Source organism: Culex pipiens, chromosome 1 (assembly GCF_016801865.2).
Source record: "Culex pipiens pallens isolate TS chromosome 1, TS_CPP_V2, whole genome shotgun sequence".
NCBI lineage: Eukaryota > Metazoa > Arthropoda > Insecta > Diptera > Culicidae > Culex > Culex pipiens.
In genome coordinates, this window is record NC_068937.1 from 137,464,846 (window position 1) to 137,480,015 (window position 15,170).

The 15,170-nt window shown below is 37.1% G+C and overlaps 1 protein-coding gene across 6 annotated transcripts in view; it reads right to left on the reverse strand.

Moving 5' to 3' along the window:
• The window catches only part of LOC120422123 (uncharacterized), a 151,437-nt gene that overhangs the window by 64,620 nt on the left and 71,647 nt on the right, over window positions 1–15,170 (reverse strand). For 4 of the 6 annotated variants that reach the window (XM_052706287.1, XM_052706286.1, XM_052706288.1 and 1 more), the window contains exon 3: window positions 14,446–14,700. The exons of the other annotated variants lie outside the window; for them this stretch is intronic. In XM_052706287.1, coding sequence (XP_052562247.1) covers window positions 14,446–14,700 — 255 coding nt within the window. The remainder of the gene's footprint in view (window positions 1–14,445; window positions 14,701–15,170) is intronic. 6 annotated transcript variants of the gene reach the window in all.

A 15,170-nucleotide genomic window follows, 5' to 3' on the forward strand; every position in this document is an offset into this window, starting at 1 on the left:
GTTATTTTTGTATTTTTTTATTATTTTTCCTTTTATTTCTTACGTAGTAACATTACAAATTAAATTTTGAAAAAGTAATAAACATATACATAAAGAAAAAATTGGGAAATGTAGACTATACGATCGATGTTAAGGGATCGAAGTAGCCATGCGCGAGATCGGACGTGAAATTTGTTCGGTGCCAAAAATTTGACGTTTTTCTTCGGTTTAGAGTTGTTTTTCATTGAAAAATTCCAAGAAAGTTTCTGATGTTTTTTTCTCGGATTTGTTTGTGCTGTAAGGTAATCTACATGCTGAAGACAAAAGTGAAGATCTGCGAGATTTTTTTTTTGTGGGGCGTAACGGAAAGGATTTCCGTTTAGTTCCAGCCGTTCTGGCAAGGCCAGAAGTTGTTCACAACCCGTGGATGTTCTAGTGAAGCAACAGCATCATATTCGATGTATATTCGGTTTGTCGAATGCATTGGAGACCCTTGGTGAGATCTTTCCATATGTTTTTTTTTTCTAGATAATTCATATTATATTCTCTTTATCAAATCAAATATCCTTCCTACCCCACCCCATCCTCCATGTCCTTAATCCAAATTCAACCCCCCCCCCCCCTCCTCTCTCTTCCCCTTCCTAAAATAATAACAATTACTTGCCAAATTTACACTTACACACCCAACCACAACTCATTCGGAGCGTTTGGTACGGTATGTCCACGCATCCTTCCTCCCCTGTTGATTCTGTGAAATGTGATCCGTTCTCAGAATCTGTCTCTGCGGTTAATGCAACGCAGTAGGCCTGGCCGCGCGATTTTTGCAATACGCGTTCGGGGTTACTCGGATGTAATGCAATCATTAATATTGACAAGAAAGGACTTGGAGCGTAATCTAACCAAAAGTTCTTCCAGGATGCTTTCTTCGGACTGGCTGCGCTTGTGTTCGATTAGATTAGATTAGATTAGAAATGTAGACTATACCATCACCGTGCCTTCCGAGCATCAATCCTAAGAAAAGGCTTAATCAATCAACATTTGATGAAATGGATATTAGAGAAAATCTATTTTTTAACAAAATTTCTGACAGTTCTGCGAGAAAAAAACATCGGAAATTCCAAATTTTCAGTGCTTTCCTCACACGCACATGTCAAGGGTGTTCACACGAGAGAGCAAGATTGACAGATAAAGTTTTGTGTTCGTTCTGTCGCCCAACTTTGAGGGGGTGGTGCCACCGTCACCGTCCTCGTCACACCGCCGCCGCTAGCAAGAACGTAAAAGTTTAACTCTTGCAGCGAAACGAAACTGTATGCGTCGACAATGTTGAGATTTTCCCGCGCGCGCGGAAACTTTACTATTAAACTGGCAGTGGCAAATTAAAAATCAATTAGGAAAGTTTTACAGTGGTAAGCGGGGAGGGGGAGTTTTTGGGTACTTTGAACTAATCACTATTAATCTGAAAGTTGGTGAATTTGAAATTTGCTTTGGTTTTAGGGAAGTTCCAGGTATTTTTTTATCAATAGATATATATTAGTTTTTGACTTGTTGGTTGTAATAAGTTCAAGATGATGATTTTGGGTTGGCAAAGACAAAGTTAAATTAGCCCCTCAACCATGTTTGTTTACGATCCTTTTGAGATACCTTTGAGGTTTTCCGGAATTCCGGGAAGCCACCGAAAAGGTGGCGATGATGCTGTAATTGCAAATTATTTCCATCGCCAGCAGCATTCCACAAACCCACAGAAAAAAACGCACTCCAGAAAATCAACATTACACACGCATGAGTTTATCAGAATTGAGTAAATTAATTTTGGGCGGAATCTGGCCGTGGCATCTCGTCGGTCGGTCGCCGCGGGGTGATTAAGTTGAAATATGCGCGCGCGAACCCGGCCAAGCGCGACCACGTGGAAAATCGATGGTAATGGGTTAACCCGAATGTGGAGCGGGGGTGGCAGGTTCGATGTAAATTTATGTGCAAACTTTCCATCACAGATCAACTCTTTAACGGCTCGTTTGGTTGATGGGACGATGTGCCCAATCAGGAAATCTCTCGGGTGGCATTTTTAATTAATCCCAGGCCGAAATTTGAGCACGTGTTATCAATTTGGTCGTGATTACAAGGGTTGCTCCCTTTTGTTACTTCCGGGACTGACCAGTTTCTAAACACAACCAGCAGGCAGATATGCCAGTCAGTGACCCGGAACAAAATGCACATGCATTCACTCGGTTCTGGTGCAGCACTGCCAGCTGGCTAATAGCATACCATGCCACTGACTGGAAGCATCCTTCTTCGTCGTGCTCCTTTCATCTTTTGTCCTGTCCTGTCGTCGACGACGTCGTCAGTGTCGTCCTTTTTGCCGGGTTCACAGGAATCTTGCCAAGTTCAACCCAGACTGAAAGCATACGTACGAGCACCACCACCATCATGAATGGAGACACGATAGTTGTTTTGGAATGCTTCATGGTTTTTGCTTTATCGTCCGGGATTGGATGCTGTGCATCCTTTTATGAGGATTAAAAAATAATTCTCGAGCAATTTCTGGTGTCTCAACTGCAACCAGTGGGAACGCACGGTATTTCAAATGATTCATTCAAATCCAACAGGTTTCTTTGTCTTTCAAGCACTCAAATTAACCCCTAATCGCAGGTCAATCCCCCCCCCCTTCGATTGACGCGTCAAATGTTCATTTTTCGCACGATTAAAAAGAAAACCTCATCAAATTCTCAACCTGTCGATATTGATTATTCTCCCCCCTCCCCAACCCTTTGCACAATGTGCAAAATTGATTGTCTACCCCAACTCCACTCCCCTTTCTTGGGTTGGGCAAATAAAAGAGTGCCAACAGTCACACCAGCATGTGCACCTGTTGCTGTGTGGCATATTTTCACCGCAAAATAGCGTTGAAGGGTGGGGAAGCTGATGGCAAGAGTGTCTCATCCAATTAAATTCAAGAATCAAGAATTTAGAATCAAGAAAAAGAATTTTCTGAACGGTTTGTTTTTTTTGTTTGTAGGTTATTATTAGGACATTCCAGAAAAAAAACAAGAACAGGAAAAACATATTTCCCAGTTTCAAATTTTACTTTCTTTTTCTAAAAATGTAGTTCTTGTAATAACTAATTTTTTTAAGGGGTTACACACATGTAAATCAGCATAAATTTCAGAGTACACGCTTAAACATTTTTTCAAATTTGTTTTCATGGCATTAACATTTTCATCTATCAATGAAATAAATTTGAATATATTTGGTTGTGTCTTCGCCGAGATATAGCTATTTGAAGTTTGCAGTTTAAAAAACGAGTGCCACGATATCTCAACACTGCTTTGACCAAATCGGCTCAATATTTTGGTGAAGATTCGTTCAACTGGTACCGTGTGCATGACGAAGGCCGATTTTCAAAAAGTTTATTTTTTAAAAAGATAAAAATAATTTTATGTTTTTTACATAAAAAATCGTCAGTTTTTGAATTTTTGTATTTTTTTTAAACAAAATTTCAAAATCGGGCTTCGTCATGCACACGGGATATGTCTTGAGAGTCTTCACCCGAAATTTCAGCTAATTCTGTCCATCACATCTCGAGATATCGTGGCACCCGTAAATCAACTCGGTGTTTAGAGAAAAAACGCTAACAAAGTCTCTTACTCAGTTCAATCATGAAATATCATCATGAAACTTTCAGGAGAGCCTGAAATCATCATTTTAGTGGATTAAATAAATTTTTCTGTAATATGAAAATTTGTGATTTTCTACATTTATGTAACTCCTTAAATCGCTTTTAATACGTTTGAGGGAAATTTTAGCAAAATTTTAGTTTTGATTCTTTTAAATTATTGCCACAAAATATTTCAACAATCATTTTTATGATGCAAAACCATATTTTAAATCGAAAATGATTATGAGGTCGTTTTTGTTCAAGTGCGCCGTGTTCAAGTTATAGGCATTCTTACGTAAAAGTTGTCGAAAATGCTTATTTTTGTTCAAATTTAATCCAATTCCATGAAGAAAAAACACATCATAAACACTTTCGATGCAAAAAAAAAAACATTTATATACCAGCTAAAACTTAGCGATTTTTTACCAAATAAATCAAAGTTAAAACATCGTTAAGAAAATCAATAAAAAAATTTAAAATCGTCAAAAAAGAATATTTAACAATGCTGTAGCTCAAAATTAAAACGATTAAGAGCAAATCTACGATCGGAATCCCAAATTGTTTTCGTTGTATCAGATAACATGATAATTTTAGTTTTTTTTGTAAAAACTTCAATACAAGGCAACAATGTAATTTAAATAGGCAACAATGAGGCAGGTTAAATTATGTCAAACTTTGATTGACAGTAAAACAAATTATATTGCTGGAAAAATAATGATCAAAGCATTTTTTGTTCATCAAAAAATTTTAAGGTGCCGTAAATTGTTGCTTCAGTCCATAAATGTTGAACTGATCCATAACAAATTTTCAGTTCGGTGTTTAATGTTAAAAAAAACTTAATTTGTACAAGAAATAAAAGTAACACTAACTTAATCCATCCATGTGATTGGTGCCTTCCTCACTGCTAACCAAAAATTGCACACAATAAAAATTCAAAGATCTGTATCTTTTGAAGGAATTTTTTGATCGATTTGGTGTCTTCAGCAAAGTTGTAGGTATGGATACGAACTACACTGAAAAAAATGATACATGGTCAAAAAAAAATTGGTGATTTATAATTTAACTTTTTGTCCCTAAAACTTGATTTGCAAAAAAAGCTCTATTTTTTGTTTTTTTTTTTTAACTTTTTCATATGTTGCAGTGGACATCAAATGCAAACTTTTCAGAAATTTCCAGGTTGTGTAAAAAATCGTTGACTGAGTTATGATTTTTTTAATCGATGCTGATTTAATAAAAATTCAAAATATTGATCGGAAATTTTTTTCAACTTCATTTTACGATTTAAAATCAAATTTGCATTTCACTAAAGTACTTTAGTAAAATTTCGATTATGTGCACCGTTTTCAAGTTAAAGCCATTTTTAAGTAACCTTTTGAAAATAGTCTCAGTTATTAATTTTTTTTAAATAAGAGCCAATTTTTGCCTACTTTTGAAAAAAATATTTTTGGAAAGCTGAGAAAATTCTCTATATTTTGCTTTTTTGAATTTTGTTGATACGACCTTTAGTTGCTGAGATATTGCCATGCAAAGGTTTAAAAACAAGAAAATTGATGTTTTCTAAAATAACCCACCATTTTCTAACGTCTATATTTCAGCAACTCCTTTTTAAAATATGAAATATTCGTGAAATTTTCCGATCTTTTCGAAAACAAATCAATTTCAAATCAAGACTTACATTTTAAATGGGCGTAATATTGAATGTTTGGCCCGTTTGAAATGCTATGCTTGATTTATAAATAAAATAAAAATGGTTAAGATTGTTATTTTTGAGATGATTCCAACTCGTTAAAGATTTCAATTTGGTAATTGGTGTTCGAAAACATACAGTTGTAGATTTACTATAAAAATTTGAAAATTCGCCAAATTTATTCAAAATGATAATGTTTTTTCCATAATTTCAGCTTACAACTTTAAATTTCAATATTAATTTCTTGTACTTCTACATAGGTCAATCTTGCACCAACCATTGCCGAAGGTAATTTAAAGTCTGTCCATCAAATCACCCCTCGCGCGCTGCTAAACACGTATATAGACCCGTGTAGTATTACAAGGAAGACACCCACTTCATTGACATTCAACAGGCACTCCACACGGTCTGGAGGACCCTTCGAAACGATCATTTGAAAAGTTCCAACAACCCCCAACCCCCCTCGCCGTGAGGCTCGACGACGAATAATGGCCCGTAATAGTCGGCCCCTCACTCCCCTTTGCCATTCAGGAAACAAAACCGGATGGAAATTGGTGTGCGATTGAGGAAATGTCCGGACCCTCCACCATCTAGCAGAGAGTTCAATTTGTGAACTACCCCAGCTGGCAGCAGCACTCTCTGATGGATGATTTTGGGACGAACGGAGGAAACAAAAACTGCTTGATTTCTATAAAATTAATGATCCTTTCTAATGCGATTTAACTTCGCCTTTTCGGTTCGGGTTTTTAGAGCAGAAGATAAAGTTTCCTGCCGGAGCTTTGTCCCCAACCAGGAGCACTAAATGGAGTGGTGTCGTTTTTGCGAGTGATTGGCGGAACTGAATGGACGAAAATTAAGCTTCTATCCTAATTAATGAAAGTTTCGACTTTGCGTGCGTTTTTTTTTGTGGTTTTTATCAGACTTTTTCGTGATTAGTGGGAAATTCGTTATTCTGGGGAGTAAACTCCCCAAATTGATTTTTAATTTTTGATTCTACGTGAACATTCTGGAACCTTTTACCACAAAAAATACAAATTTGTTCGCTAAACTTTGCTGTTGAGTTACCCCTGCAATTCACACACTTTAGTTAGTCTTTATGATTTCTTTTTCATTTAATTCTTGTAACAAAACCAAGGATTCAACTCGATCTAAACAACAAAAATCTGATCCGACTGAAAATGCCCGAATTTCACTGTACCCTTGTCGTAAGCTTTTCTTCGCCCATAATAATGATCGGACCTCTCAAAAGTACTACCGCATAATTGGTGTTTGGCGAGGCCCAGCCAGGAAGGGATCGTTGTCCTTTACCCGGTTCGCTGCTGGTCGAGTTTGCGTTCGCCAGAGTTTGTTAATAAAAGTTTATGTTGTTCCAACAAAACAGCCCCCCCCCCACCTTCCACTCCTCGTTGAGTAAAAGTTAACGGTGAGGAAAAAAGGGGGAAAAACAATTTCCATAACCCGAGAAGCAACAGTTTATACCAGCCAGCCAACGCGCAATGGTATCCAATACATGTGTATGCGTATGCCAAGTACAATTTGATGTTTGTGCGACTTCAAAGGATCGTAAAAAATCAATTTCAAATCCCTTTATTGTGTTATCCTCGTGCCCGGCGAGAGAGTTCAAACGCATGGTGCCAGGGAATAAGTGCGGAGTAGGTGGGTTTTTTGCCCACCCGGTTTTATCGTCCTTTTCATTTTCGCACTGTGGGTGAAAGTTGGAAGAATTGGTCAAATTTAGTCACTTCACTTTGCTGCTTGGTTTCCTCTGCAATTTACGCACTTTAGTTGGTTTTTGCAATATAGTCAAACTTTTTATTTGCGCTATTCAGGACATATTAATTCAAATTTACCCGCTAAACTTAGTTGCCCAGTTGCCCCTGCAATTTGCGCACTTTAGTTAGCTTTCATGACCCAATCCCTAACCCACTGTGACCGCATGGTGGTGGTCGTTTGAGGGAGGGAGCCCAAATGGGTTTGCGTTTAACGTTTCACGCGCACAAACAGAAATTATTGGCGCGTCGGTGGCGGCTGTAATGTTATTATGCGCCACCAACGACGACGGCTTGCTGACTGACTAAGCCAAAGTCAGAGAGAGAGAGAGAGCCCTTTTCGCACTCTAATCTGGCTCGACCCATCTCGACGCAGCAGAATGAAATGATAGTCTTTAGACGCTCTGATCCGCCCACCCCCGCCTTAAAAGTGTGATTGCGATCCGTGATAACGATTTCGCGGGAAAAGCCTCCGGAAAAAGTGGGGTGGTCGTGTTTTCACCTTTTGGTTTGGACGGGAAATATCGGGAGCCTTTCTTTGATGGAGATGGTGGGGAAAATGGAATTAATTTGATGATTTAATGTGTGTTCTTGGCGTGTTTGAATGTACTGATAATGTCTCGAGAGTTTCGGTTTGAACTCTTGGCTAAATTAAGAGATTTGCGTAATTTCAACGTGTCAAGATTGATATCTTAAAACAAAAATCTAAATCCACATTCAGTGTCTTCAGTAGGAACTGATTGTACCGTTGTTGCATGTAATTTTAAATATCTAAGAAAAAAACCTCCTTTGATAAATGCATTCGTACTAAATTCTTAAAAACGATTCAAGTATCAATTTGAGTGCTGAAAAGATTAAATTTTTAGCACTAGCATAGGAAAGTGATACAAACGCGATTATCTGAAGACCTTGAGATAATTTTAGTTCGGATAATCGAATCACTAAATAGTAGTTTATGCAACAAGTTGCAAAAAGAGGATTTTTTCAGCACGAGTTGTACATTTATCCAACGAGGTTCACCGAGTTGGATAAATACGAAGAGTGCTGAAAAAATAAAGTTTTGCAACGAGTTCCATACAACATTTTTTGCAATTCCAAAAAACACACACTGAGTGAAATTTTATGTCAAATTTTCATGTATTTTGTCAATAAATCGTTTAAATCAAAAAAATGTTGAAAAGTGTTACTTTTTGAAACAAGTGCTGAAAAGTTCAACTTTTCAGCACTTATTTGAGTGCTGAAAAGTAGAACTTTTCAGCATTTATTTTGAAAAGTGTTGCTATTTGATTCTGTTATTTTTGGTACAGAAAAGTAGGCTATTTCGTCGTTCAAGAATGACAGGAAAAGTAAGTAGTTTCACGACGGAATTGCAAAAAATATTTTTTTGCTGTCTCATTTTTGATTGTCAATTAAGATTTTTTAAATCCAAGATGGCGGTCAAAATGGCGGTGGTGAAATGTAACGAAAAGGCATTTGGTAATTTGAAATTTGTGTTTCATGTTAAAAGTAAGGAAATAAAGAAATACGAAAAAAAATCGCGATTCGTTCTTATTATGTTTTATTTTTAATCAGAATTGTTGCAAAACTTGTTTTTTCTCGTTTTATTTGTCGTTGTAAATTTTTCTGATTTTAAACAACAAAAACATTTATAGCGAAATCGAAAAAAATATTGACGATTTTGAGATTACACTGTTTTTAAATTCGACAACAAAGAGCTACCGGATTAACTTACAGGATTTTTATCCGGGTAGCGATTTAAAGCGGAATAAAGCATTTCTAGTACACGTTAAAGTTTCTAATAAAATGCATTTTCACACATGATCAAATTAAACATTACCTTCCACCGGAATGTCTGCCACCCATATTGGAATTGCATAATCGTCTCTCGGAAAAGCACACATTTCCAATATCTGGCATTTCCAAAAGCTACCACAAAGCCACTGATCCGGATGAGCAATTATACCGCTCATTTAAATAAAACGCCCACCATTCTGGTGGTATCTCTCTAACTCTCTCTCTCCCTCCAGTGGTTCGAAATCGTTACGAGCAATTGCTTTCAAACTGTGATAACAATAATAATAATAATGATAAAAACCACATTCTCTCTCACTCTGCAACTATTGGCTCTATAGTTGAATCGGCGTTGTGATCAGTCTAGCGTAACGAGCAGAACCAAAGAAGAAACTAAGAAGAAGTGAGTCCTAATGTGTGTGTGGTTGATACTGTTGCAGAAATAGAACACCAAAACGCCACACTCGAATGACAATAAATACACCCACAGCAAAGCAAAACAACAACAACAAAAAAAAACAATTCCAGGAAGAACAACTTTTTCACTCTTTATCCCGGATCCCAACAAAAGAATCGCACAGGAAAAATAAGGAGGAAACAAAACACAACACAAGCAACGCGAATACTATCTTTCCGCTACATCTATCTGGCCGGTGTCCCTTATCACCCCGAGTTGACAGTCTTAGGGGAGGGGTATCGTCGTGACACGAAGGCGACCGGTATTTCCCGTGAAAAGCGGATAAGAAAAGCGGGGCAAAAGCAGCACAGACAAACAGACGCAAGCAAACAACGCGCGCAATGTGGTGTCGTCTCAAGGAGGTTCCATGTGGGGTAGGGGGAGAGAGAAGATAAAACCAAACAGATGCAATTACGATAATGCGTACTTTTTTCTCTTCTCCTCGAAGTGAGGAGTTCAAACGAGGCAAGCAACAAACGAATGATCACAACACAGCGCACAGCACGCCGGGGAAAAAGGGGCAAACGGACACGGACGGATGGGATGAAAGGCTTTCCACTCTCTTATTTCTGGGAAGAACACAAGAAACGCAACGACGAGTATATTTTTGTGAAGGTTTGGGTTTCTTGCAGAACACTGCTTAGCAAAATTTTAGTTTGATGTTTTGAAATCTGAAGATCTTGATTGTATATATTTCGGGTTGTAGTCGATTTTATTAGACTGGAAAGGCCTTGATGACTTAAATTCACTAAATATTTTTTGTTATAATCGTTTTCATGTTTTTTACAAAGAATATCAGAAATTTTAACAAAAAATAAATGAAATTAAATAAGCTGAGCTAGTGGCGCTTAAAAAAACGTTCATTGGCTTACACTAAGCAAATACAAAAGCATACCTTTTTGATTTTCTGCAAAATGTTGAATAATTGGCCCTTTTGAAATGTTAGTCCTGATTTAAAATTTTTGAAAATATTGTTTTCAAAAAGATCGGAAAATTTCACGAATGTTTCATATTTTAACATTGTAAATCGGACCATTAATTTCTGAGATATCGACATTAGAAAATGGTGGGTTGTTTGGGTGATACTTAAAAACATCAATTTTCCTGTTTTTTAACCTTTGCATGGCAATTTCTCAGCAACTATGGGTCGTATCAACAAAGTTCATTAAAGCAAAATATAGAAAATTTTCTCAGCTTCTCAAAAATATTTTTTTCATAGGTGGGCAAACATGGGCACTAATTTAAAAAAAATGAAAAACTGCGACTATTTTCAAAAAAAATACTTAAAAATGGTTATAACTTGAAAACGGTACACTTTATCAAAAATTCACTAAAGTACTTTTTGATTGCAAAGTTGATTTTACATCAAAAAATGAAGTTGAAAAATTTTTGCGACCAATATTTCGATTTTTTGAAAAAATCAGTATTGATTAAAAAAATCATAACTCGCTCAAAGATTTTTTGCACAACCTGGAAATTTCTGAAAAGTTGGCATTTGGTGTCCTCTAAAACATATCAAAAAATGAAAAAAAAATAAAAATAGTGTTTTTTTTTTTGCAAATCAAATTTTAGTGACAAAAAATGAAATAAAAAATCACCAAAAAAATTTTTACCGTTTATCATTTTTTCCAGTGTAGTCCATATCCATTAGGGTGGGTACGTTTTTCAAAAAGTTCTCGGATCAAGTTTTAGTATGGTTCCCCTTGTAGGGCATGCCCATAGGGACATTCATGCCAAATATCAGCTCATTTGGTTGTAAACTGGCTGCGCGCATCATGGTTAAAGTTTACATGGGAATTACTATGGGAAATTGGAACTTTTTGTTAAAACGCTCCTACAGGTCTGAGAAAATCACGCGCCAACTTCTGGTATGGTCAGGCCTATGGGGAATGGTCTGGAGAACATTTTTCCCGAAGAGAGCATATGGATTCGTTGTCCCTAGAGCTGGCGCATCGGCAAACAATGCGATGTCTCCGGAATCGACGGTTTTCCCTGAAAAAGCATAAAATTTTCCTTAGCATGCTATGCAAGCTTGATGAACACCGCGACGCCATACGTCAGGCAGCTACCACGTGGTGGAAATATTTGCAAAAAAATACGAATTTGCTATGCATAGGTTCAGAATTCGACTAAATAATATCAGAACTGCTCGAAATGATCATTTTCTAGTTAAAAGATGGTTTGCAATTGAAATGTCCAGCCGTTTCTCACCCACGTGGTAGCTGCCTGACGTATGGCGTCGCGGTGTTCATCAAGCTTGCATAGCATGCTAAGGAAAATTTTATGCTTTTTCAGGGAAAACCGTTGATTCCGGAGACATCGCATTGTTTGCCGATGCGCCAGCTCTAGGGACAACGAATCCATATGCTCTCTTCGGGAAAAATGTTCTCCAGACCATTCCCCATAGGCCTGACCATACCAGAAGTTGGCGCGTGATTTTCTCAGACCTGTAGGAGCGTTTTAACAAAAAGTTCCAATTTCCCATAGTAATTCCCATGTAAACTTTAACCCTGATGCGCGCAGCCAGTTTACAACCAAATGAGCTGATATTTGGCATGAAAGTCCCTATGGGCATGCCCTACAAGGGGAACCATACTAAAACTTGATCTGAGAACTTTTTGAAAAACGTACCCACCCTAATATCCATACCTACAACTTAACCGAAGACACCAAATCGATCAGAAAATTCCTTCAAAAGATACAGAATTTTGAATTTTCATAAATCGTTTTTGTTTGGACAGCTGCCAAATTTGTATGGAAAATTATATGGACAAACTAATGATGCAAAATGGCTTCTTTGGGCATACCGAAGGCACCAAAAAAGTTTCAGCCGGATAAAAAAATACAAAAATTAAAATTCTAAGAAAAAACCCGATTTCCTAGACAATGACAATGACCTAGAGAATCGCTCTTAATCAACCAGTTACAATGCGTTTTCCTGCGTTTATAATATTAAGCATGTTTAAACTCCTTTGAAGACATTTTAAATTTTCATGAAATACCAATGAACAGTACCACGAAAAATTGTTTTTCGCGAAAAATAAAATCCGTCAATACATCAATAATAATTGGAAAGCGTGTAAAATGGCTTTTAAACACTTTTTTATCCAAATATTTTTATTTTTTTTTCATTTTTCAGACCTCCCCCCCTCGACATTGGTCAGAGCCAAAGGGCGGCATAATGTATATCTAAAAAAAATCAAAAATATATTTTACAAATTTGGAATCTTTGACGTCAGGAAAAATAATTGATTTAGATAAAAAAAATGATTTCATCATGATTTAGAATCGACGTTTAACCAATATTCTTAATTTTTCTGAAAAAAAAATGCATATCCTAAAATATTATTTTTTACGAAAACGATTTTGCTGCCAATTTCATTTATGTGTGAAAAAGCAAATAATTTTTTTTAGAGTGTAACTTTTTTCTATAATTCTTCAAAATAATAGCTAAAACGGATTCTGATTTAAAAAAATTTAAATAGAATTTTACATAAAAAGCTCACATGAACAAATAAAAGTTAGGCAAGATAGCGTCTCTGGTCACATAGAGAGTACTAACAAAGTTTCAGTCAAATCGAAAACAATAAATGATGCTTGACTTAATCGACCTAACGAACACCATTGTATTTTTACATGACTATTTTCGTTTCACACGAAAAAATAATCAATTTGTTTACTTAATTGGAATCATTTTAGGCTCATTTCAAATGCGAGAATTTACATAAATCGATAAAGGGGTCATCCATAAACCATGTGGATAGTTTTTAGAAAATTTCAGTCAATTATTTTGGATATTTAATTTTGGGTTAAAATTACTTTAGCAACCACTTTTACATGACAAAGTCCAGACTCGATTATCAGAAGCCTCGAGTATCCAAATAACCATGAACCTCCATGAACCAATAAAAAAATGCGCATGTTTTTTTCTTTACTTTTAAAATTTAATTTCGATTTCTGCGACCTCATCAAATTTGCCTTAAAAATGACCAAATGCATGTTTTAATATTTTATCACCAGCTTTTTGGTCGCCATCTTCGATTTAAAAATGCTTGAACCTTTGATAGTTGTTTAAAAAATTAGCTCGACAATCAAAATAAGAAATTCTTCCGAGGCCTTCGGGTAATCTAGCCTGGCTGTACACAGTTGGATATTATCGCCAAACCATATTGATGACTAATTCTGTTTTACCTTCCTGGTCACGAAATATTCTAGCAGAGCTAGTTCTGCCAGAATCCTGCTAGAAGAGTGGAACATTTCTGCTAGAAATCTGTAAAAATATCCAGCTCTATTAGAACTGTGCTAGAATGCTACTAGAACTTCGTGACTGGGTAACACAATAAAACAAATTAACACAAAAAAATACATTTATATGAGTCAAAAAATTTAAAATACTAGCAACACTGCCAAGACTGATGCTTTACATAGTTTGAAAAGCTTTTATTTAATTCCATAATAATTTTCGAGCCAGAATTCGACCTCGAGAATGGTCAGGCTTTCTTGTCGTGTTTTGCCCGATATTGTAGCAATATTTTATCATCTCCAATCAATCAATTGTCAAAAATGTTGAACAAATTGGAAATTGCATTGAAAACATTAAGAGATAAGATTTAAAATTGCTTCTCTGTTTGTACTGTCTCAACAGTTGTTTAAGACTTAAACATTTGGTATTTTAATAAGTAGTCGTCGGTGTGCTATATTGTGCCATGTCGTATTTTTCTACAGTAGACGTGTCACAAGATAATATTTTCTGTAAGTCTAATCTGAGATATTGATACCTTTTCTTCTCAAGTATAGTAAATATGTAAGATAGTCTAATATTTTGCCAAGCAGTGTTTACGGGTCATTCAGGGGAGGGAAAGTGCAGGAGAGGAAGGAGATGTAACGAACACACGACATCAACGTCAACAACAACTACAAAAAACACCAACAACAACATCGACAACAACAAAGGTATTGTAGTATTGTGCTGCTTTTTTATGTGTATCATCAGGAAACAACACATTGAAGAAAAGGCGTTCTCCTTCCTGGCCCATCAGCAACACATGTTTCTTTCGCCGACCACGTCACCCACTTGAGGGGGTGGTCAAAACCCGGAAGCCGGACTCACATTTGCTTGTGGCACACCACGCAAACCCAGTCCGTGGTGCGGGTCGAGAACTCGCGACAGCCCTTGCAAACGCGCAACCGGCAGGACCGGCACGGCGCCCCCCGGTTGATGATCCGGCCCAGTTCGGTGCCGCACCGGGAACAGGACCGGGTCGATTCGATGTAGGTGGGCCGATCGAGGCTGCCGCCACCGGCGACCAGGGCCTTCACGTTGCCCTTGGCCTTCCGCAGGTTGAACAGCTCGGCCCGCAACAGCCTAATTTTGTTGGTTTTTTTTTCAGGCGGGCGGGCCAATCGGGGTGAGGAGGGTCGATTTTTCGGTTTGGTTGATTTTTTATTTATTTAGTTGGTGCAAGTATTTTCAAGTGATTTGGTGATGGTTGTTTGGTGATTGTTTCGACAGGCAGAGAGCAGGAGAAAGAAAAGAGAAAAGAAATGAGATTTTTTTTGGTTGGTTTTTCTTCACTGATTAATCGGAAATGAGCTGAAATGTGTATTAGTCTCAGAGGAAATCAGCATAGTTGGTTAAGGCAAAAGGTAAGGTTGTAAGTGTGTCTGTTGGTGCAAAATTGCCGATTTTAATCTAGATATACACAACAGGGTGGTTTAGTATTCTAACACACTTTTATTCACAGACAAACTATTGAGAAGATCGCAGATGGAAGAAGCATTTGTACATTGGAGGAGGAGAAGAAGAAGAAGTGAGAAGGAGAACAGCTAGCGAGT